Below are 25,822 nucleotides of genomic sequence, written 5' to 3' on the forward strand. Positions count from 1 at the left end.
TAGGGATTATATTTATTGTTCGGTGTCCGAGTATTTTTATTAAATCTATTCCAGCCACTGCCCAGGCTGGGTCTTGTACCCCTTGTTTTACATATTTGTTTGCCTTTGTACACCTTCATTTTTCCAGTGTTTGAAAGATCTGGGAAAGCAGGTGCTAGAGATCATGAAAGGTGTAAGCTTGGCCATTAAAATGGCAGGGGATCTCCGGGATTGTAGATGCATATAGAGTGTCAGCCAATAAAGGTTGAGTTGAAGTTGTTGGGCTTAATAAACTTTACACTCCGTCAAGATAGAGAATTGAGACCAGTTTGGAATATGAAAATCTCACCTTCTACTAAATTAGTACTGGGAGATATTCCAATCTCAGTGTTTAACATCTACCCTTTGAGCATCTTTAGGGTAGTAGTGTGCTGGCTGGAGTTTGCTAATCACTTCCATTATTTTATCAACCACTCCTTGAAGATGTGACTGGTTCTTCATGATCAAAAGATAACCCATCCTGCCTGAGGAAAAAAAAAGTTATGCTTCACTACACCAAGCTGGGTCTAATCTTTCTTCCTGGCCAAGCGGTAAAGGGACATTGCTTAGCCAGCTGCAACGTGCCTTGCTTGATCATTACCACCTGAGAGAGATTGAAACAAGGGTGGGCATAGTTTTGGAGGATGGCGGTTGAAATAGGACAAGGAAGATAATGATGTCCAGATCCTGTGAAGTCTCTCCATGGCCTTTTATAAAATGAATTATCATAATTTGATAAACATGACATGACAAGGTAGGGGAAAGTGGGAGACCGTGCTGCTCTTCCTTTTCGTCACATCAGTTGAACTTGGAACTTCCTCTTTTTGCAGCATGAATCTTTTCTGGATTGACCTACTGTGCATTACTTCACCATCTAGTGGATGGGTCCAGAATAGTCTCCTTGAAGACATCTCTATTTTCTTTTTTTTTTACTCTTGGGCACCATCAAAGACACAGGTTTAAACCCCACCTTATGAGATATCCGACGTATGCCCCGGAAATCCATTGACGCAGCCACCATCTTCAGATTCTTTTTCCCACCTTTGGGTCTGGAAGCCTAAGTGAGAGCTTCAGAGTCGAGGCGGAAGAAATTGTGAAAAGTTAAATTTTTTTCCCCGGAAAATCACCGTTGAGGAAGAGGATTGGTGACAAATGCTAGGATGTAGGAAATAAAAAAAAAATAAGAAAAAAAAACAAAAAACACCCAGTAACCCATAGGTGAGAAGCCCGACGCAACAAGACCGTGTGGTCGGAGAATGAGAAGGGAGCTTGGAGCACATCTCCTTTAGGTTCTGCTTCAAGGGCCACCACAAGTACTCCCAGAAGGACATGCACAAGGTTTACAACCTCTGCCTCCCTACGGACCACACCACAGAGGACTGAGTTGCACTCGCCATGAGGGAAAGAAAGAAACCGAGGTGGGCACAGTACATGATGGCGTAGCAACAGAGAAGATAGAGGTCCTTAAAAGACCTGGCCCTACCTAGCAACAATTATGATATCTTGGAGATTGAGGAGGCCCAAGGAGAAGAACAGGACCTAGAGAAGATCGAGAAAGCGCAGAGAGAGGAACACTAAGCACAGCTTGACGTCCATGAACACAGTGCACACGGTGGCGCCAAAAGGCCGCTCTGCATCAATGCAGAAAGCTGCCGAAACACAGTCACCTAATCTTAACATCTGAGTTCCACTGTGTCAATGTCGCAACTAAGAAATCAATCTGAACGCAAAGAAGAAAAAAGGACTCTTGAGGTAAAGCGGAAAGGAAACCTCTCGAGGCCACACTCTAATCCCCAATTAAGAAAAAGAAAACATTTGAGGACTCCCTGTGGGGTAACAGAATTCCACTAAAAAGCAAGTGGAAACAGATGAACCATAGGAAATGGAAAAACCCACTACCCCAGAACTACAAGTAGAGACGGAAGAGGAATTAGTTATTCATATTAGAGGAAGAACAACTAGAAGGCCTCTCACAGGTAGGGGAAACAGCAGATGACTGGCAAGACATTTATACTGGTTCACCAAATGAAGGGGTGGAGTACTATCCATCAAAGTTTGGAAAAAAGGGGCCCCCTGAATACAAGATAGCCTTGCAGGTTACAGGGAAAATATTATCAACTGGGAAAAGGACCTAGGCAAGTAACATTGTATGTATATGTGCCAGCAAACAAATCTGAACGGCAGATAATACGATTACATATATGTCAAATAACATACAAGTTTGCCTCTGTTATTTTATTTATTTTAATTGTTAAAAATTGTCATATTTGAGAATATATATATATGTGGCACGGCATTTTAAATTAGTGCATTATAACAATCTTAAGGATTTAACTTATTTTGTGATTGATGCCGTACCAAAAGATACAAGAGGGGGAAACCGGGAAAAGAAGTTACGCCAACTGGAGAGTCAATACATTATGCAGTTCGATACCAAAATGCCTAATGGATTAAATGCGTGGGAAGACCTTTACAATTTTTTATAATTTTTTAAATGATAAATTAGGTAAATTGATTTTTTGCTGCTATTTCTCAGTCATTTTGACTTTCTGATGAATTTTGGATAATCTTGAATCTGTTTCTTCTATGATGGGATAATGTATTATATGCTATTTATTTAAAATCAATTGTATTGAATTTTTGAATCTTTGTATCAACATAATATTATTTTTTGTATTAATACTTTTTAATCTGTGCAGATGGTTTCATGTGGACTTTTATATCTATTCTTACTGGATTTTAGCTGGTTTTACTAGGTTCTGGTTTTACTGGTTTTTATCTGGTATCTATGGGTGGGAAGTCTACAGTTGTGCTATTTGCACAAGATATCTAAGTCGCTTTGTCCATACTATCAACTTGAGTTTGCTAAATGGCCTGTAAAATTTGATAGTTATCTGCACTTGAAATGCACATGTCACTTTCCAAATTAACTGGCACTTTAAAGAATTGATATAATAAGACATATTTGATGAAACCAATAGATTGCATCTTCCACATGTATCATCTTGTATAAAATAGATATTTAATAAGTACCAGTTATAGGATTAGTTGAATTGCAATAGTTTTAAGTCACTTTGGGTTAACACTATTTTTATATTTTCTGTTCAAATCATACCCTCAATTAATTTTTGGGAAATTGCGATGTATGTGTTTAAATATCATGTGAATGCGAAGGATATAACATGTACTTCATAACATAATATGGGCACTTGCCCTTTATTTTTCCATTTTATAAGAAAAAATATTTCTTGGACTATTCAATTGTCGGAAAGTCTGCTTCTCATGTCTATACATTTGAGGGAGGAGTTTATGAGGTAATGAACAGTATTTAGTCACAGGAGGGGTCACGGCATGTCATGTGATCAAGTCCGGTGCTATCGGGGATAGTGTGTGTATATATATATATATATATATATATATATATGTGTATATGTGTGTGTATATATATGGGGCTTTATTTCTTCTGCTCAATGTGCCTTGTACATTTGGGGAGAGAGTAATTATGTGAACAACAATATTTGGTGAATCCAAGGAATGATTCTCGTGGGTTTGCGTTCACTCTGGTAATAACGTGTATTTATACAGTTATTTAAATTTGTGGTTTTTAATGTGTAAATATATATTTATATATTTTATTAATTAAGCCACTTTTACTTTTAACATTGTATGTTTACAATCAATGTATACAAATGTTAGCACATGAGGACGGAGTATTTCTTTCATGTTGTTTGAACCCTTTTGGGAAAATTGCGCGCGCACTAGCACTTTAAATGTGTGGCATTGGCTCTCAGCAACTCCCCATGTGATCAAGCTGTGTAAGGCGAAACGCGTAATGGCGGCAGGCTTGCTGGTAATAAATCACCTCGATTAAGCACCAAGAATTGGGTCTGTTCTTTCGTCATTGTTGGAGTTTTGGGCTGAAGCGGCGGCTTTGGCTATTGACGGATTTTCGTGCATATGTGATACCGTAGAGGCTTCCACGGTACGAACAGGACCCCTCCTTGTTGGTTTGGGCTAAGCGGCAGGAAGCAATCCCTCGGCTGGTCACCCGGAAGAGGATCTACGAACTCCAGGAGGAGTAAGCCGTGTTGCTCCCGGGCGCCTTTTACAATCGGACTGTTTGGAGCTGACACCCGAAGGAAGGAAGCGCCGGCTGGCGCTAGTGGCGGTGAGCCAGCGATAACAGTCTTCCCAAGGACGGCCCGGTAAGGAGTGTGCAGGTGTTGCGGTGCTTGTTCACTTGATTAGCACCGAGCATTTGATCGAGGTGGAGCGATTGAAGCTCCCAGCCTAAAACGCCAGAATGTCCGCAAACAAGTTGCATGAGCGGGAGGAGGCGGCAGAAACAATGTTTTTAGATTCCCCGGCTGGGGGGTCTGGCCAAGTCCCACAGGCAGCGCATGCAGTTACAGGGAACCCCACCATTCGGGACTTGTTCAAAAAATTGGAGAAATTAATGAGATCAGAACAATCGAAATGGTGGGAGCATAGGTCCCTCTCACGGTACTTGCAAGTCAACAGAGTACCGAGGGGGCTTAGAATAACATTAGCCCCCAGCTATGAGAATCCTGACCCTGCAATGCTTAAGGAATGGGCCGAATCTAATCTGGAGTCATCTGCTAAATTGTTGAAAATTCTGGTGAAATATGCCTCAAGTGACCGTGAAAAGTTGCAGATTGAGATTGATAAATTAGAAGAGGAAATCACTGGGTTGGGAATGAACGATCAGACCAAGAAATTGCGTGAGGAGATGATGGTCCGCTTAAACAAGGAAGAAGAAATTATCAAAAAAAGGAAGGCCTATAAGTTTGAGAGGGATCGTTTAGACTATTTAAATGGCCAAATTTTTACTTTTGCCAGGCGGTACGATGGGGTCAAAGCCAGAGTCAAGGGGGCGCAGAGTAAAGTGTCTGCCACACGTGACAACTCCATTTCAAGTTCGGAGTTAAGCTCCAACATTGAGAGTGAGCCGGAAGGCGAGAGCAGAACGGACCAGGCGTTGGGGTTTACCAAGCTCACCATGGCGGAGGAAGTAGATTGCCTATGCCTGGATCGCAGGGACACACTGCGTTCGAGAACAAAACAAGCACCAGGCGCAACTACAGGCGGAATCAACGCCGCAAAAAGTGCAGGAGCCGCCAAGGGCAAAGCAAAGGGACCCCCGAAGGGAAGGTGGAATCGATCCCAAAAACGCAATCAAGCGCAACCGGAAACACCAACTCAGTGATCAATCTCACACAAGCTAAATTGACCAAGCAAGAGGAGGCAGTACTTGCATTGGGCTTGTCATATTGCCCACCTAACAATTTTAACTACGCGGATGTGCGAATGGACACTTACAGGTTTATCCGTAAGCTTAAATTGAACAAATTCCATTGTCTCCAATCCAAGAAGCAAATTCCTGTTGAAACTAATAGCCCTACTTTGTTGACTGTGGGGGACCAAGAGGATGTGAATGCGATATGGTCCCTGCAAAATGAATCCTCTGGCAACGAAGGGGATATTTGTAACATGGAGCGAGTTAATGCAGCAGCAGGTTTAACAACTTTCAAACCTAAATCAACATTTCAGCCCACCATGCTCCATGACAACATAGACGTTTATCATGACCTAGTGACCAAAGAACTGAAACAATTATATGTTGCTACTAACAGTAAGCGCAATGTCATTAATAAACGCAATTGGAGCTATATGCAGTTGGTGGAAAAAATAACTGCGGATAATAACATTTTGGTGCGCCAAGCAGATAAAGGGGGAAACGTTGTTTTGTGGCCTCGGGACCTATACTTGCAGGAGGCGGAAAAACAGCTTAATGACTCTGCATGCTATAGAAAAAGCAATTGGCCCACACTGAAGGCAACATGGGGAGACCAAACAGCCAAACTCCAGGCATGGAGGAGTGGAGGCATTATCACGGAGGACGAGTTCCGCTTTATGAGAAAAGAACACCCAGTGGTTCCTTCGTTTTACTTAATCCCCAAAGTCCACAAGGACTGTACCAAACCCCCTGGGCGTCCAATAATTTCCGCAATAGACAGCTCCTTAGAAAATGTATCAAAGTACATAGACTTTTTTCTTCAGGATTGGGTGAAAGGATTGGACTCATATGTTCAGGATTCAACGGATTTCATTCGCAAAACAGAACATTTGGCTTGGGGTCCAGACTTTTTGCTTATGACTCTGGATGTATCTTCGCTATACACCTCAATTTCCCACCGAGATGGTCTTAAGGCAATAGAACATTTCCTCAACAAACGTCCCATATATTATGGGGTGCACAACAGGATGCTGTTATCTATGGTACAAATGTGTTTGGAGCAGAATTTCTTTTTATTTAATAATCAAATTTACCATCAGATTAGAGGTGTCGCCATGGGGGCCTGTTTCTCCCCTAGCTACGCATGTTTGCACATGGGGCTGTGGGAGGAACAGGTCCTGGCGGGGGATCTGCGAGCAACCATGGAACAGCATGTGGTCACCTATTTACGTTATATAGATGACTTATTTTTTGTTTGGAGAGGGACGGAGGAGGCTGCTAGGCAATTTGTTGAAAGACTAAACGTGAATGGTTTGAACCTTCATTTTACATCTTGCATTAATGCTAGAATGGTCAATTTTCTGGATATGGAAATCTATATTACTGAGAACTGCATGCAAACTAGACTCTATAGAAAGCCGACGGCAGGCAACACCATCCTGCACGCGGCCAGTAACCATCCTGGTCACTTGATACGCAGCATTCCGTATGGAGAAATGTTGCGTATCAAACGCATCTGTAGTAGTGATGAGGAGTGCATCTTAGCTCAGGAAGCATGCAAAAATAGATTCCTTGCCAGGGGATATTCTAGATCTTTGATTGAGTCCGCGCAGAGAAGGACCCAACAGATATCCCGTGAATCTGCCCTGATTCCTAGAATTAGGGAGGCGGACACATCCCCGGTGGGGAGTGTTTAGTCCTCGCATGATTGTCACATATAGCCGTCAGCACACAGCCATAAGAAAGATATTTTGTGATAACTGGAACCTCATACTGGGGGATCCAGTGATTGGTAATAAGATATCAAAAAAAAGACTCCTCACCTTTAGGAAATCTAAGTCTATGGCCAACGCCTTGGTCCAAAATGCCTTGGAACCCCAGATGTCATCAACGTGGAAGGCCTTGGGAGGGGGGTTTAAGAAATGCATACAATGTAAGGCATGTAAACATGGGGTAAACAAGTCGAGCTATGTTGTCCCATTTTCTTGTACACCTAGAAAAATTACCAAACGCCTTACTTGTAAGACAGACTATGCAGTCTATGTGCTGGAGTGCACATGTGGACTTAGGTATGTGGGGAGCACCCGCTTGCCGGTCCACAAACGTGTGCTCCAGCACATTAGAGCTATCTCTAACAGAGACCAAGCCTATCATCGATGCAGTATGGCCAATGAAGAGAGGAGGGGATCGGGAGGCAAAACTACGTCTCCTAGAGACGAGATACATCCTAGAATTAGACAGCAAGCAGCCGCAGGGATTAAATGCGACGGAGGATTTATACACTTGTTTATAAGAAAATTTGAGCAATTGTATATCTAATCCTCTTCAGTACATTTTTTGCAGGATGAATTTCACAATAATCATGTATTGTATGAGCTGCCAGATGGGCACTTGGTTTCAATTATTAATGTTGCTATTGCTTCTGATTAACTGACGCCTCCTCACAATCTGTTTTAAGAGCTTCGTTCAAGTAAGAGGAGGGTAAGCCTATGGCGCAATGCCATGGGTTGAACGCAACATGTTCCCTTGTGTATAAATTGATTTCTTTTCTTTTACATTTTATTTTTGAGCACTTAGCACGAACACTTTAGGAAATCATGAGAACTCAGCACTTTTTTGTTGCCAATGTCAAGATGATACGTGTAGTATTTAAGTGCAATTTTTTCAGGGTTCTGTGCCCACTGGGGCTTTATTTCTTCTGCTCAATGTGCCTTGTACATTTGGGGAGAGAGTAATTATGTGAACAACAATATTTGGTGAATCCAAGGAATGATTCTCGTGGATTCGCGTTCACTCTGGTAATAACGTGTATTTATACAGTTATTTTAATTTGTGGTTTTTAATGTGTAAACATATATTTATATATTTTATTAATTAAGCCACTTGTACTTTTAACATTGTATGTTTACAATCAATGTATACAAATGTTAGCACATGAGGACGGAGTATTTCTTTCATGTTGTTTGAACCCTTTTGGGAAAATTGCGCGCGCACTAGCACTTTAAATGTGTGGCATTGGCTCTCAGCAACTCGCCATGTGATCAAGCTGTGTAAGGCGAAACGCGTAATGGCGGCGGCAGGCTTGCTGGTAATAAATCACCTCGATTAAGCACCAAGAATTGGGTCTGTTCTTTCGTCATTGTTGGAGTGTTGGGCTGAAGCGGCGGCTTTGGCTATTGACGGATTTGCGTGCGCAAGGAATCAGACACGGGCAACTGACAAGTGTTCTTCTGTTATCAACCTGACCGATACATCCTTTTCGGACCTGGAAATAAATATTCTCTCTAAAGGATTGTCATACAGCCCCCCCAGCAACTTCAATTACGTGGACATAAGACTTGATCTTTTTAAATTACGCGTAAATTGAAGCTTAAAAAACATTTTGCCAACAATAAGACGCGCAATACTGGTAAACAAGTGGTGGCAGCTGACATAGCGAGTGGTCTAGTGGTTAATGATGTTCCGCTTATGCAGGATTTGGCAGCTCTTCGAGCAGAAACATCAAACTCTCAGAGTGCTCAGGGACAAGATAAGACATACATTGGTGGCTTAAGCAACCTTAAGCCACGCTCCACTTTCACTCCAGTCACCCCGTAGGACAATATAGACATTTTCCAGGATGCAGTGGTGAAACAGATCAAAGCACTACATGTGAAAACTTTGAAAACCAACCAAAGCAAATGTCAAAGAAATAACAACTATCAGAAACTGATTACAAAAATCAAAGCGGATGGAAACATGATAGTCAGGCAATCTGACAAGGGAGGCAACGTCGTGCTTTGGCCGAGAACATTATATCTTGAGGAGGCCTACCTACAACTTAATGATCCAGATTGCTACAAACACTGTGATGCAATTGCCCTTAAAAAAGCACAAACAGACTTCCACTCTCTTCTTATGGGATGGCGTTCCAGTGGTCTTATCAGCATGGACGAACTGAAATGTCTCAAAAATGACCATCCTGTAACCCCCGTGTTGTACCTTATTCCAAAAGTACACAAAAACCCAGTTAAGCCGCCAGGTAGACCCATCATTTCGGCGTGCGGGGGGTTACTAGAGAAAACTACTTCCTACATCGACTTGTTCCTTCAGGAGCATGTACTGGCATTACCATCATATATCCAGGACTCCAGCGATCTAATGAGGAAGTTGATGGACTTTGAGTGGCAGGATGACTATTGGCTGGTAACCCTAGACGTGGCTTCTTTATATACCAGCATAGTGCATAAAGATGGACTCAGGGCCACAGAATTCTTTCTTGGCAAGCGACCAATAGAGCTGTTAGAACATAACAAGATGTTGCTTGCTATGATGAATTTTTGTTTGCATCACAACTATTTTATGTTCCTTAACCGCTATTACCAACAAATAAGAGGGGTCGCCATGGGGGCCTGTTTTTCTCCCAGTTACGCCTGTCTTCACATGGGGTACTGGGAGAGACAGGTCCTCATTGGCATTCATCAGGACATCTGTACTCGCCATATCATTCGATGGTATAGATACATCGATGACATCCTCATGATATGGCGAGGTACATTGGAGCAAGTCACCAGTTTCATTGATACCTTGAATCAGAATTCATATAACCTCTCATTCACTTCACATATCAGTCAGGATGTAGCACATTTCCTAGATGTGACGCTAGAGGTCAGCCAGGGCAAGCTAGAGACCAAGCTGTTTAGAAAGCCCACTGCGGGCAATACTATATTGCATGCAGAAAGCCACCATCCCCCGCATTTAATTCGAAGCATCCCCTATGGGGAGATGCTTAGAATTAGGCGTGTTTGCAGTACAGAATCTCACTGCAGGGAGGCGCAAGCAGCAAGTAAGCAAAGGTTTCTAGCTAGGGGCTACAAGGAACATCTCATTGATTCAGCAATTAGCAAAGCTAATGCCCTATCCCGCACAGAAGTACTGACCCATAGAAAACATCAGAAACCCAGTGCTACCAGCAGTGAGCAGTCAGTCAGACTCATTTGGGCATATAACAGCCAGCATGGGGCGCTCAGGAAAATCGTTAATCAGAACTGGAATTTGATTAAACTGGATCCAGTCATAGGAGATTATATGTCTAACAAGCCAGCAATCACTTACAGGAAAGCATTTGCAATGCAAAATGCGTTGGTTAAATCCAGCCCTTAAGTGATTCCTCCTAGAAATTGGTTAGCGGCAAGCCGCGGATTTAGAAAATGTTCTAGCTGCAAGGCCTGCGCGCAGGGACTCAATAAGACCGAGTTTCTAACAGCTTTTTCTACAGTGCCACGAAAAATCACCAAGCAGCTGACTTGTAAATCAGAATATGTGGTGTATGTGCTGGAGTGCCCGTGTGGCCTGCAATACATTGGTAGTACCAAACTGCAGGTTCACAAGAGGGTGCTCCAGCACATCCGGGCTATCAACACCAGCGACGCCACATATCCTGTGGCCAGGCATTTCAAGGAGTTCCATAACAACAACAGTGGGCTCCTGAGATACTATGCCATTGACGCCATAGGCCCACTCAGAAGGGGCGGGAATAGAGAAGGGATCTTGAGGGCTCTCGAGACCAGGTACATCCTGGACATGGACAGTAAAAGCCCCAATGGGCTTAATTCCACGGAAGATTTTTACACATGTCTATAGCTCCACATATTCCCACTACCCTTACCAATACCTTTTGATCTGTGCTGCTTACTGTTTTTTAACATGTCTGTGTTCCGTAACGTATGCCTAAAAATTGCTATTCACTGTATCAGATCTTCCGTAGCTAAGTTAACTGTATTGTAGATCGTTTAGCAATATTTGAACAACATTGCTTTTTAACCTTCACTTGTTTATTATGGTGCTTGTACTTCAACGTCTTAGGCAAAGATTGATTTAACACTATTAGCAGGGCATGAGCGACTTTTGAAAGGGTGTGTTTAACTCTAGGCCCTACATGTCTATCCGGCACTAAATTACCAGTTTAAACCCTAATGGTAATCATTGATTAATGTATGTAAAATATTCGTTGTATATAGATGTATATATATGAATTAATGTATATATTTTAATTAGAAGTTTTGCGGACCTTCATGCTGGACATACATTGGCTGTTGCATTTATGCAGTGACTAGTTGGGGGCCAAACAGCATAAACAGCAGTTAATGCCCTTTTGTACAACTTGTAAATATATAAATTATGCCGAATAAGTATACCTTGGTCAAATTACCATGTGTACAGTAATTCAATATAGCTGTCCGTTTTATTTTTCCAGCTGCTGTTTTGTATGTGCCGAATATAGAATATGTATTTATACAGGAATAGTGAAAGCACTTGCACTTCATTGTCATACTTTGCTCCGGTTTTCTGCACATGTATTGAAACAGTGTTTACAAGTGTGTTTTCAATTTGCCTATTTAAGTAACAACCAATCAGTGATGGCGCTGAGGCTGCACCAGCACTTTAAATTCACGCAACTTTTTTCGTTGCGCCATGTGACCAAGCCCTCTGTGTAGGGCGAAACGTTATCCTGGCGTGGTGTGCGATTAAATAAAAAAACTCACCTGCACTCTGGGTCTTCCGTGTCCTTGTTGGAGTTGGCTGATCATTGATAGCTGGCGCAGCGGCGGGGCACAAGCAGCGATATATATATATATATATATATATATATATATATATATATATATATATATATATATATAAAAATCAGCTCCTTGCAGTTCCGCTTAGCGCAGCCACGCCAGCAACGAAGGAGACGGACCTACCAGGTACAGCAAGATGGTAAGTTTATTTTCACAGAGAACAGCTACGCATTTCGGGCCGACTTGCCCTTGTTCACGCTGTAATTGTACTGAAAACAATTGCGTTTTTTATATGCTTAGAAAGTGAACACACCTCCAGTGATTACATCATAAGTCACATGATCATAGACATAGACAAAAGGAAAGAACATTTATACTTTTGCTCTTTCCTTCTAATTGTAAAACGTAGTTTTTTTGCAATAACGGGATAAATCCCAAATAGCTTAAAAAATGATACTAACATCTAAGAAGCGATATTATTTCTGTATAAATACATATACAATATATTGCATATCCGGTTATCAACGAAATTCAACATTAATATGCCCATAAAGTGACTGGTGCAACATTAGAAAAGCAGCAATTGAGATAAAGTGCATATTAGATTGTGTAAAAGATTGTGCAAAGAAAGCAAAAAGTGCATATTGCATAGTCAAGAACTCCTTCAATATCTGCAACTATATATACCCAGGTCCCTGAGATAGTTGCATTAAAATTTACTAAAACATCCTAAAAGCAGTAAAAACATATGCATGTGTATGTCAACCACGGTTCTCAACAAATTATGTATCGAATCATGTATTGACATTAAAAAGAGAGATAAAGAATCATCATACATTTATAAATAAATATACATATCTTTAAAAATGCATAAATAGTATAAGTAGAAAAATAGTAGAAATTTTCAATTGGAATGAAGACATCATTTTATCTGCAAATAAAGATGAAAAGTACAATATATTTAGATGAAGTTAAAAAGCTAGATTAGTATATATAAATATCTCCATACCATAGTGTTAAAGTTTATTTATATGTACACATACATCATTTTTATCACATATATCAAAAATAGATCAAAAATAGGAAAAACGCCAACTATAGAATATAAAGAGTGTACAATTGTATGGCAACTGATAGTAATGTCACACTCAATGATAGGGATACCAACTATTGAGTGTGAAGTTGTCATACTAATATAGATGACATGAAAGAGAGCGAGGTGTATGGAATATACAGTAAAATATATAAAGTGATGCATCTCTTCCGTGGTATTTAATCCATTGGGCCATCTACTATCAAATTCTAGAATCATTTTTGTTTCCAACTGTCTGAGCATAAGTTCTCGATTCCCCCCTCTTCTCAGTAAAGGAATTGCACCCACCACAAAGTACTTGAGACATGACACTTCCTTGTTATTGACAGTCTTGAAGTGGCGGGCAACGGGATAAGCCGGATCACTATGGATAATAGCTCTCAAATGCTGCAATATCCTGACGTGCACCTGCAGCCTAGTGCTTCCAACGTAGTTTAAGCCGCAGGTGCAGGTCAGGACATATACAGCATGATCAGTTTTGCAGTTGTAACTGCCATTAATGGGCTTACAGGACAGAAAGGGGTCGAGTAACGAGAGGCATTTATTCCAAATTGGCAGGCTCGACAGCTTGAGCATTTTCGAAAACCTTTAGCAGGCTGAAGCCATATTTTATTCTGCCTGAGTTCGGGTGCTGCCTCATGCAAGGCAGATCCCATATTTTGAGCCCTTCTGAAAGTGATCACAGGGGACTGGGGAAGCGTAGGCCCAAGGATGTTGTCACTTAGTATTATGGGCCAATTCTTTTTCATGATGGCTTTAAGTTGTCTATCTTCTTTGCTAAAGGTAGTTATCAAGCGTGGACAGCTGGAATTGGAATTTGGTTTAACAGAGATGGCTTGAGTATCACTTTCCTGATCATTTTGTTTGAATAAACTTTCTCTAGCTCTAAGTTTGGACTTATCAATGGCTAATTTAAGCATGTCATCAGTATACCCTCGTGCTTTGAAACGGACAATCATATCACCAAGGCAAGACTCAAAATCAGTGTTGGTGCTGCATATCCTTTTTATTCTTAAGATTTCCCCATAAGGGATACTGGAGATAGTGTGTCTTGGATGCATGCTGCTCGCGTGTAAAGTAGTATTTCCCGCTGTAGATTTTATGTGTAGTGTAGTATGGATAGATGAATTAGATACATACATCTCTACATCCAAGAATTGCATTTCTGTAGCATGAATATGAGCTGTAAAGTTCAAATTTAAAGAGTTGGCATTTATCTCTTTAATGAAATCATGTGTGTATATATATATACATATATATATATATATATATATATATATATATATATATATATATATATATATATATATATATATATATATATATATATATATATGCCAGCAGCATCGAAACACGTTGATCACTCGCTTTCATGTTGAAAAGATCATGAATAAAATCCTGTTGTGGAAAACTTTAGGAGTGCGTCCCAGTTCTTTGGTGAGCCGAAGGAAGTGTTAGAAAAAAAAAAAAAAAAAATATATATATATATATATATATATATATATATATATATATATATATATATATATATATAAATATATATATAGTTTTTACCACTTACGGTTACCATTTCTTCTCCCGAAAAACGACACGCAAATCGAAGGTAGGGTTCCAAACGTTTATTCTGTTGGAAAAGCTGCTACGCGTTTCAGCAGGATCCCCTGCCTTGCTCACACCACTTTTTCTCAAATATAACAATTTTTAACAATAAATAATTTGATAAAAATAACATAGGCAACCTTGTATGTTATTTGACATATATGTAATCGCCTTATCTAAGGTTCAGATTTTTATGTCTGCACATATACGTACAATGTTACTTGCCTAGGTCCTTTTCACAGTTGGTACTATCCATCAAAACCATCCCCGCCAGATGACATCACTACATACAATGCAGCAGTAAAGAGGGCTACAAACACCTCATGTGTCCAGCTAAAAGAGGAATGATTGGAAGCATGTTTCCGCTTTTAAACTGTACTACCCGATGAAAAGAGAAATCATTTTCTCCTAATTCTTCCAAGCATGCAGGATATGGGCAGGGAAGCATTTAAGGAATCAACTGCAGCTTAATCTGTATTCCCATCACAAGAGCCAGCATTTTTTGATAGGCAGTAGGTGAAGTGCTGGAGCACATAAAAAAGGACAAAGAGACTGCCAAGGCCATGTGAGCCACCAATACAAGGGAACTTTCCTGGAAGGCAAGGCCCAGAGAAAGAGGACATCTCCTACAAGAGGAGTCATGCAGCCACTTACAACTCGCACAACTTTTAGCAACCAACCGACTGAGCCCCCCCCACACACACACAATGGTAGTACTGCTCATGCTCCAGCCAGCCCTTTTACAACTGCGGAAGAAAGGGTACCCCGCAAGGGGGAACCACACTACCAAGTGACTGCCCAGAAGGAACCCTCCAACACATGTCACCAGTAGGAGGAAGGATTGGAGGGTTCCTGGAGTGATGGAAATGGATCACCTCTGACAAATGGATACTAGATAGCATGAAATATGAGTACTGCATAGTTAACAAAGTCACCTCAAACGACCCCTCCAAAGACAAAGCAGATAAAGGTAGACGAACAGAGACTGCAACAGGAATTGGAAGAATTGTTAAGCAAGGAAGCTACAGAATTAGTGCGCCAAAACCAAAGACTCAAAGTGGTTTACTCAAACTATTTCCTGGTACCAGATGCTGACAAGCCGTTTAGACCAATACTGGACCTAAGGTCACTAAACAAGTTCATAAAGAGGCGATAATTCAAGATGACAGAGCCAACTGAGGGCATTCCTCTGAAAGGGAAAGGCAGACTACATGGCAACCACATACCTCAATGGCACCTACCTACACATACCAGTAAACAAAAAGCACAAACAATTGCTCAGGTTTGTAGTGAACCAGACACACTACCAATTCAAGGTGTTAACTTTCAGAACAAAATCCGCACTATCAGTGTTCCCAAAATCAAATGTCTATCTGGGTTTGCTGCACACATCTGGTGACCGGGGATACACATCTAATTGGACAACTGTCTTGTGAAAGCAAAGACAAGCAACGAGTGCAGAAAGAGCATCAACAAGGTCTTATAAACCCTACACTGTCTAGGGTTCTCCATCAAATACGAGAACTAGTCATAGATCCCGGACACAAAGAAAACGTTTCTGTGTGCGATCTAGGAATCTCAAGCCACAAAGATGAGACCAGTGGACAAGAGGATCGAAGTGATCATAGAGCAGAGCCTTCGTTACCAGAAGATGCAACATCTGATGATAACACGTCAAGTGTACATGGGAAGTAACTTGATTATTAAATTGGAATGAATTGAATCTAAGGCCACACAATCTGTTTAACCTTTTAATTTCTTACCTGCAAACTTTAATAGTCTCAGTTAAGGTATTGAGTACTATAAACAATCCTTGACAAACACCACGCCAACCAGGTGTGCAATTCACTGAGGTGGGCAGACAAAAGCCTAACCTCCGCCGCTAGACATGGGATAGTGGATCTGTTTTGGCCATGGCAGTAGGAGATGACATTTCATCCTGGCTTCACCACTTTGCCAAAATATGGTGGTTGACAACCCTGTAATCTGAAAGAGACACCTTAGTGGTAGATTCCTTACCTTAGAATATCTCCAGGCGTCAGACTGGATCCGGAAAGTTTTTCGTCAGCAGTACTCCTGCAGCTTCGCTGGCGTCGTAGGCGCTGAGATGACGTTACAGAGACTACTTAGGCGCCAACCATGCGCGCTGACGTCAGTTCTTTCTTTTTCCGCTCCAGCAAGTGCAGATCCGGTTAGAGCGCGTACCCTAGTCACTTTTTGACTAACTTTATTGAGACTTTTGTCTCTACTTCTCTTTTGAGTCTTTGACTCCTAGTGCCATGTGATGCCTGGGTTTAAATCCTGCAGGGTCTGTCGTCGTACGATGTCAGTGGCTGACCCCCATGGCATCTGTCTCTACTGTCTGGAGCGCGACCATGACTCCCGGTCATGTTCCGACTGTCTGGCCATGGCTCCGAAGGCTTTGCGGGAGCAGTCCCTTAAGCTGCTGGAGGCCCGGCAGTCGTCTCCGCACCATTCGAGGTCCAGGGGTCGATCGAGGGACCAAACGCAGAGCCATCATCATCGCTCCTCGGGGTCGAAGTCTTCACACTCCGAATCGGGTAAGAGACTTCATAAGAATAAGTCGAAGAAGCATTCATGCTCTCCGACGTCCCCCCGTCGGTCTCTGGAAGTGGACGAGGGGGCCGGGGATACCTCCCCCACGGCTACGTTGGAGCCTGTGAGTCCCACAGCCTACCCACCTTATCCAGGTCCATCAGCGAATCCAGGTGCAAGATTTTCTTGCTGCCTGGACTGCCTTTTCAGGTCTCGGGCTCCCGCTGATGCGCCTTGGGGCCCGCGGTACTAGATGAGGACCCGCCCTTGCCGCAGGCTCTGCTACCTGCCCCGCTGGTGGCACTGGCCTCTGCACTGCAAGGTCCTCTGCCGGCGTCTCCGGCCCCGGAGCCGCAAGGTCCTCCGCCCAGAGTGAGACGGGTATGCCTAGACGTGGTTCTGTGCTTTCCATGCCACTGGAGTCTGCCTGACGAGGGCTGAAATCTGAAACCGTTTCTAGGATGCTTGTTTCCAGTCCAGAGAGGACTGGACTGTGAGGCAGTTCGGGCTGGACTGTTCCCATTGGGTGCAGGGTCAAGACTGATTTGCATATGGCGGAGTCCAAACTGGAATGGCATGGTGAGCAAAAATCGATGGATTTAGGCCCAGATCTCTGTACTGGGGTGAATGTATGATTGTCCTGCATTCTGTCCATCAATTGTTCTTTTTGCATTTGTCACCCCGAGTGAGACGGGTATGCCTAGACGTGGGTCCTGTGCTCTCCATGCCACTGGAAGCAAGCTATCCTGGCTGATGAGGGCTGAAAGACCAAAACCGGTCCTAGAATGTTTGTTTCCAGTCCAGAGAGGACCTGACCTGGCAGTTTCGGGCTGGACTGTTCCCATTGGGTGAAGGGTCATGACTGATTTGCATATGGCGGGGTCCGAACTAGATTGGCATGGTGAGCAAAACAACAATGGATTTAGGACCATATTTCTGTACTGGGGTGAAGTATGACATTGTTCTGCATTCTGGTCATCAATTGTTCTTTTTGCAAGGTTCTCCTGCGACGGCTCTGCCGCCTCCCGCGATTCCGTTTCTGGCGCCGCAATGGGTTCTGTTAGTTCCACCTCCACCCTTGCCCGGCTTTCCGGGCAATTTTGCTCCAGGTTGGGACCCTAATTACGACATGGAGCCGGATCAGCACCGACCGGCGCCATTCCTGGCACCGTTGGACCATTTATATTCCCCTTTCCATCCCCTGCCGCAGCAGCCTGTGCCATGGGCAGTGGAGGAGGGGGGGACTGGGAGGGGTCGGAGGACCCTCTTTCACTGCAGTGCGAGTCGGTACAGGAGTGGGCGGAAGAGTCGGAGGATGCAGGTGGCTCTGACCTCTCCTCTGACCCTTTGCGCTTCTCCAACAGAAAGTCACAGCCCTCTTGGCCAAGGGGGCCATTGTGCGCGTTCCTGGGTCAGAAGTAGGAAGTGGTTGTTATTCCCACTACTTTCTGCGCCCCAAGAAGGAGAAAGAGGGCCTACCACATCTTGGACCTCAGGAACGTCAATCGCTTCCTCCGGAAGGAGAACTTCAAGATGTTGACTAAGGCTCAGGTCTTGGCTGCTCTCGACCCTGGCGACTGGATGGTAGCGTTGGACTTGCAGGACGCATATTTTCACATCTGTGGACCCTATGTCATTAGGCTCTGCGCCTCTGGATATGGCTGGAACATCTAGGCATTACCTTGATGGGTCAACACCTGGCAGGTTCTCTGAACATCACGGCGGACGGAATCAGCCGCCGGTGCATGTTGGATCATGAATGGCGTCTCAACTCGGACGTGGCGCAAGGTCTCTTTCTGCAGTTATTTGACATATATGCAATCGCATTATCAAATTATCTGGAGTTTATCCTTGGTTAGATCTATTCGCCACCGAAGAGAGCGCGGAATGTCATCAGTTCTGCGCCCTGGAATTTCCAGGGCGGCACTCGCTTGGCGATGCTTTTTGTAACAAGTGGAGCTGCGGTCTGTTGTACGCCTTTCAGCCTATACTACTTCTGCCCAGAGTGCTGAAGAAGATTCGGCTTGATCGGGCCCAAGTCATCCTTGTGGGTCCGGATTGGGCACGAAGATACTGGTATCCTGAGCTACTCAGCATGGCAATCGACCCCGGATCTGACTGCCACTTCGGGAGGATCTTCTGTCGCAGCAGCAGGGAACGGTCCTCCACCCGAACCTGTCCAACCTCCACCTCCATGCGTGGAGATTGAGCGGCGACGGTTAACAGCTTTCGACTTTCCTCCCGAAGTCACTGATGTCATTCTGGGAGCCAGGCGTCCCTTCACTTAGACGGTGTACGCCTGCAGGTGGAACAAATTTGTGGCATGGTGCACAGCAAAGGCTGTGGATCCCCTTTCTGCCCCTCTTTCTGAGGTCCTTCTGTTCCTTCTCTCTTTGGGCCAGCAGGGCTCAGCTCTGGGCATTATCACAGGTTATCTTTCGGCCATCTCTGCCTTTCTACGGCTTCCAGATCAGCCTTCTCTTTTTAAGTCACCGGTTGTTAATCGTTTCCTCAAAGGGATTACACACACAGGTTGCGTCCGTACCTTTCATAATGCCTCAATGGGACTTAAATCTTGTCTTGACCTATCTGATGTGCGCTTCCTTTTCGCCCCTTCATAACTGTCCCTTACGTCTTCTCACTCTAAAGACGGCTTTCCTGGTAGCTATCACCTCTGCCAGAAGAGTGAGTGAGCTCCAGGCTCTTTCTTCTAAACCCCCTTTTCGTTCTGTTCCTCCGGACAAAGCTCGTCCTTCTTCCTTGCCAAAGGTTGTCACACCCTTGCACATCGGGCAGACCATCACTTTGCCCACCTTCTTTCCGCCTCCGCATCCTTCAAAAGAGAAAGAGAAGCTCCACCGCCTGGACCCAAAACGTGCGCTCTCGTTCTATCTGAACCACACACAACAGTTCCAGGTGGATGACCAACTCTTTGTTTGCTACCTGGGCGCCAAAAAAGGTCAGGCCATGCACAAACGAACCATCTCTCGGTGGGTCGTTCTGTGCATCAAAGCTTATTACTCGTTGCCTAAGAAGGAGCCTCTAGTGGGGCTGCGTGCCCATTCTACAAGGGCAACAGCAGCCACTACTGCCTTGGGACCCAGCGTTCCCTTGCAGGACATTTGTCAGGCAGCTACGTGGGCCTCGCTGCACACGTTTACCAAACAATATTGCCTTGACAGTCAAGTCCGGAGAGACTGCTTCTTTAGCCGTTTTGTTCCCCGTGACTTTCTGGTGCAATCTTGTTCGCAGACCCACCACCTGGGTTGGTATTGCTGGGGTATTTTTTTCTAAGGTAAGGAATCTATCACTAACATGTCTTTTTCAGATGCACAAGTTACTACTTGTGTAACGATATATCTGTAAGAGACATTAGTTAGTGATAGATTCCTTACCACCCTACCCATCCTCCCCATTCTGCGAACTGATTCCTAGGGTTAAGGTGTCATCCCTTTCAGGGCCCTAGTTTCATGGCACCAGTGGTCAGTTTCTTGCATGGCTCTGCGTTCCTGGCGTGGATAGCCGTATACAGAACTGACGTCAGCGCACATGGGTTGCACCTAAGTAGTCTCCGTGATGTCATCTCGGCGCCTACGACGCAGCAATGGATGCAGAACTGCATGACGCCACATACTGACGCGCAGGGGTACTGCTGACGAAAAACTTTCCGGATCCAGTCTGACGCCTGGGGATAGTCTAAGGTAAGAAATCTATCACTAACTAATGTCTCTTACAGATAGCAAGTAGTAACTTGTGCTTTAAAGTCAGAGCAGGTTCCACAGCACATTTGTATTTCTTTGGTGAGAGTAGTCCCTAAGTCTCACCATTAGAACCACTCACTCCGCATTTGTTGTATAGTAAGCAAAACAGAAACGTGTCTCCTGCGTTCTCTGCAATGGCAGAGCAGGTCTTAGGACCCAGCACATATAGAGAAACCGCTCCGCCTAGGGTTCGAGTCATCATAAGGATGATCCTTTCAGTTCCCATTCCCCATAGAGTTCAGACCCCTCTCCCAGAAAGGGCCATCCTGTAGACTTGCACATCTGACTCACCACTGCCACTCTCAAGGAGTTATGTTATTAGTCAGACTAATGTGGGCACACCTTCTCACCTTGAATTTCCCTATGCATATCAAACAGGCACTCAGAGAAGTTACAGTATCCATCTACCCTTCTGGACACACAGGCTGTGGCACCCCCCAGGGTGTTCCAGGAGCACAACACTACATATTCATACACAGACATGAGACCTGATGCCCAGATACACTCACATACTCTCCTGTAGGGAAAGCTCTCTGCACTTCTATGTTTTTTATATGTTTGTAAGTGAGGTGAACCAAGGGTCCCTCAGAAGCTCCATCATTCTTGAATTTGTAGAATCATTTTTATATCAGAGCACCTAGGATCAAAGACCTGCTGTCATTTTTTTGTTCCAATGAGCTGCTTGGAATAGGAAGTTTCTCCTAAGAGTACCAATTTTATGAGGATTTTGGCATAGGATTCTGACAAGTGTGCAGCTAAACAAACGGTATGGAAGTTGGGAGCACACTGCCTCACAGCCCCAGCACAGTTCGCCCCTTTGCATCCTGGTAAATGCAGTACACAGTTCAAACTTACTTCAAAAGTAGCTGGAGTTTTTCACCAAAGTTGGTGCAGACATTGCTGTATATCTCTAGACACGTGTCAAGAGATACACAGCACTGGCTGCACCAACAAGGGTGAAAAACTAAAGCCTGACACCGAAGAAAGCGTTATCATGCTCTGCATTTATTATGATGCATCGGGGCAAACTGAGTGCTAGAGTGTGAGGCAGTGTGCGCCCACCCTCTTCTCGTTGAGGTAACGAGCTGACGAGCTCTGTTTGATGTCTCTGCGCCCAGCGACCAGTACTGAGACCGGAGAAGACTTTGGGCAGCATCTCCAGCACCCCCCAAAAAAGTGTTGCTCTCTACTGAAGAAGCAAAAACAACAATTGATGGACAGAATACAGAACTATGTCATACATTCACCCCAGTACAGAGATCTGGGCCTAAATATATCGTTTTTTTGCTCACCACTCCACCCCAATTCAGACATGGCCAAATGCAAATCAGCCTTGACCCTGTGCCTCATGGGAACAGTCCAGGCTGAACTGCCAAGCCATGTCTTCCCTGGACCGAAATCAAGCATTTTAGGACCGGTTTCTGGCTATCAGCCGTCTTCAGCCAGGATAGCTTGACTCCAGTGGTGTGGTATGACATTGTTCTGCATTCTGTCCATCAACTGTTGTTTTTGCACTCTACTGAAGGACAATTGTCCTGTAGCACTAGTCGAGAGATACACAGCACTGGCTGCACCAACAAGGGTGAAAAACTAATGCCTGACACCGAAGAAAGTGTTATCATGCACTCCATTTATTATGATGCATCGGGGCAAACTGAGTGCTGGAGTGTAAGGCTGTGTGCGCCCACCCCCTTCCAGCTAAACAAGCGGTGTTGCCTGGGTCATATATACTGACCTTTGTTTAGTTAATAAGACATTGTGACAGAGAGAGAAATATATATATGTGGTGTCAAGAGATAATTTCTATCAAGTTATGTAACAAACCATTATGCCACTTTCATCTAAAAATTATATTCTTTGTTTTGCTCCATCAGTTTGTTACCATGGACACGGCGAGCTTTATCGAGGGACTATTAGCATGACCCGAAAAGGAATTGCATGTCAAAAGTGGTCAGACCAATACCCTCATGTTCCATCGTAAGTCACAACTCTCATTTGCGTAGCCAAAAGCATGTTTTGTTCATAAATGGGATCTCTGACTGAAGAGACCAGTACTTTGAAACGCCTAGTGTGATTGATCATTGTGTTTTGCAAATACTTATTTGTTTAACAAAAGATTTTTGCTTCTTGATAATAGTCACCACATCAGTTTCTGCATCTTTGGGAACCCACCCAATTCCTGCTCATGACCGACCTGAAAAGTTGGTAAACTTTGTGGACTTAGCAATGCTAATTGCCTTGCAACTATTAAGGTATTTGTCTCCAGAATCCTTCAAGGAGGCAAGTGCAATCATGAAGACATTAAAAGGTCTCTGTAGACCTTCAGCGATTGTAGTTAATGGCAGGAAATAAGGAAGTAGTGTGCACTTTTGCTTTGACTGAAATATATAGAGGGAAGTTGAAAAACAGAACGAGATTAAATGGGCAGAAACAAAAAAATACAATAGTGAAATGCAGAAAATTCATACTTAGGAGGGCTTTACAATTTAAAACAGTGTTTCTTCTTGTATTTAAAGGTTTGTACAAATGAATGCAATTCACAAATCTGAAAGAGACACGTTAGTGATAGATTCCTTACCTTAGAATATCCCCAGGCGTAAGACTGGATCCGAAAAGTTTTTGCTTAACAGTACCCCTGTGCGTCAGTTGGTGGCGTCCTGTGGCTCCGCGTCAGTCACTGGCGTCTTACGTGCCGAGATGACGACACAAAGAGAACTTAGGCGCCACCCTAACTCTCGGACCTTACCACTACAATATCAAAGCATACAAAAAATCCCATAATAAAATGGAAAAATAAAGAAGGGATATAAGTGTACCAATGTACAAAGTACAGTTTATCATGCAGGGGTCTAGGAATCGGGCAGAGAAAAAAATGTCATACTTCGAACAAAGAACTTAATCATTTAATGAAGATTTTCTTAACGAAATGTGTCTTTGCTGAGATATGACATGAGTCAACCGAAGAAGGCTAGACAATAGGTCTCAGATGCATCTTCAGAACCAGCTTGGGTAAATAGTGCAGAGTGGTAACATTTCAGGATGGATAGTATCCTGACTCCAGATCCACAGAGTTTGAATCTAGCTGCTAGATACATTTGCTGATCAGTCAAATAAAGTTTGTAAAATATACTGTTATAGGGGTTAGCCAGTGTAGCTGAAATAAAATGTACGTACATTTGTACACCTCAGGGGGTTAGCGGTGGTACATATTTGAAAAACAGTCTGTATAAAAAGATGGGCAATCCTGACAAAATAGCATCATTACTAATGTTACATTTTGCCCCCATTAGCCAATTTGTCCCACAATTGAGAATATGGAACTGTCAGAGGTGTGAGCAGCCACACTCCTCTATGCCATGGCCTTCAGCCTGTGTTGGGCCCCAGAGGATTGTGACAGATCAGAGGTGCACAATACTCTTTCCCTTTGGCTAGGCAGGGTGGACAAAAAGTCAACTGCCAACTCACTTTTGGGCGAATTGGATGGGCAGCAGGATAATGGTAGGAAATATCTGACGTGCATCAGAGAGATTTTAAAAGGTTTGCTGATGCTTCACTTTTGGAAGCAAAATTTAATTTATACGTATTGATCACAAATGCCCCATCCAACACCATTACTAATATTCAGAAACCAATTCACTTTTCAGCAGGTGCCCTGCCCAATTCACGCTTATTCCTACCTTGCATTGGACACCCTTGCAACAATTAGCCAGTAGCCAAACACCCATCATCAAAAATAGACATATTTACCAGTAGACACCCAGATTATAACTATCACAGGCTCAGACATTACATCAGATGCACACACTCCCATGATAAAAATTATCATAAAACCATTTTCAGACAGCCACACCCCACCATAAGATGCCTATTCATGCTCCAGAAGACTGCCACACAATCCTCTCCCAAGAGACGGCCTAACACGCACCATCAAACACACATGCACACCATTGGATACCTGTACAAACTCATTCGTACAATAAGTTGGGCACATGCACCAGTGAACACTCCCCAAATCATCATATCCCCCCTTACACCCTCTGTCACTGCCCTTAATACCCACCATCAGAGGCCAAAAACATCCACCATCAGATGAACAAACATACTTTCTAACACCGCCATTAGCAGACAACAGAATCATCAGCAAACTAGCCTCTGAACATATACACTATTAGATACCCAATGACACAACTTCAGATTCCCCCACTTTCACACAAACACCATCCGATGCCCACACAAACTCACAACATTAAATGCCCATTCTCAGACTGTTAGATGTCCACACAGACTATTGAACACCCACACACCTATCAAACATCCACATACATCAGATGCACATCCTCACTATCAGGCCCCCCCCCCCCACAATGCCATCAAATACGCAGGCAGCTATTACGAGTCACTCCCACATACGTTTCATCTGTTGGTTAAACGCCCTTCTGCAAATGCCTTCAGACACCAACCATACGATGGAAACGCACACTCATCAGATGACCTCAAACACTCGTAAAATCAGCATAAGATGCCTACACATCACCCATCAGATGTTCACACACCCACCATCACAAGTCCACGCATTCTATTTTATATTCTCATGCAGATTTTCTATATCTGGCCTGGGGCTGCCTGAGGTACATCGATTCCGGAACCGGGTGGTGGAGTTGGTGAAAAGGGGTACAGGATTTAGAGTACTGACAAACCTGCTGCACTGTTTACTCGGATATGGTATGAAGCCCAAGAGGCGTAAGAATTAGTATAAACTATTGTTACTCCTCCTTGCAAAGCACAGGGTGGCAGTAACTTGGATGGGGAAGCGTTCCCCCTCTCAGGATGAATGGATGAGGGATGTGCGTACGTGGTCTCTGGCGGAAGAGGTCCATATGAAGACTAGCAGGAGTGATGAGAAGTTAGAAGAGGATCTTAGTACTTGAGGGAGTTATGTTGCACGTTCTTAAACCCTGAGATGCACCTAAGTGATCAGCATGTCTCGGATGTTAGA

General features: G+C 43.6%; 1 protein-coding gene across 3 annotated transcripts in view; it reads left to right on the plus strand.

Annotated features, from left to right (window-relative positions):
• MST1 (macrophage stimulating 1) overlaps positions 1-25,822 on the plus strand; it is a 506,796-nt gene that overhangs the window by 290,811 nt on the left and 190,163 nt on the right. For all 3 annotated transcript variants that reach the window (XM_086938776.1, XM_086938778.1, XM_086938777.1), the window contains exon 11: positions 22,701-22,803. In XM_086938776.1, the coding sequence (XP_086794902.1) occupies positions 22,701-22,803 (103 nt within the window). The remainder of the gene's footprint in view (positions 1-22,700; positions 22,804-25,822) is intronic.

Source organism: Lissotriton vulgaris, chromosome 9 (genome assembly GCF_964263255.1).
Source record: "Lissotriton vulgaris chromosome 9, aLisVul1.2, whole genome shotgun sequence".
Classification (NCBI taxonomy): Eukaryota; Metazoa; Chordata; class Amphibia; order Caudata; family Salamandridae; genus Lissotriton; species Lissotriton vulgaris.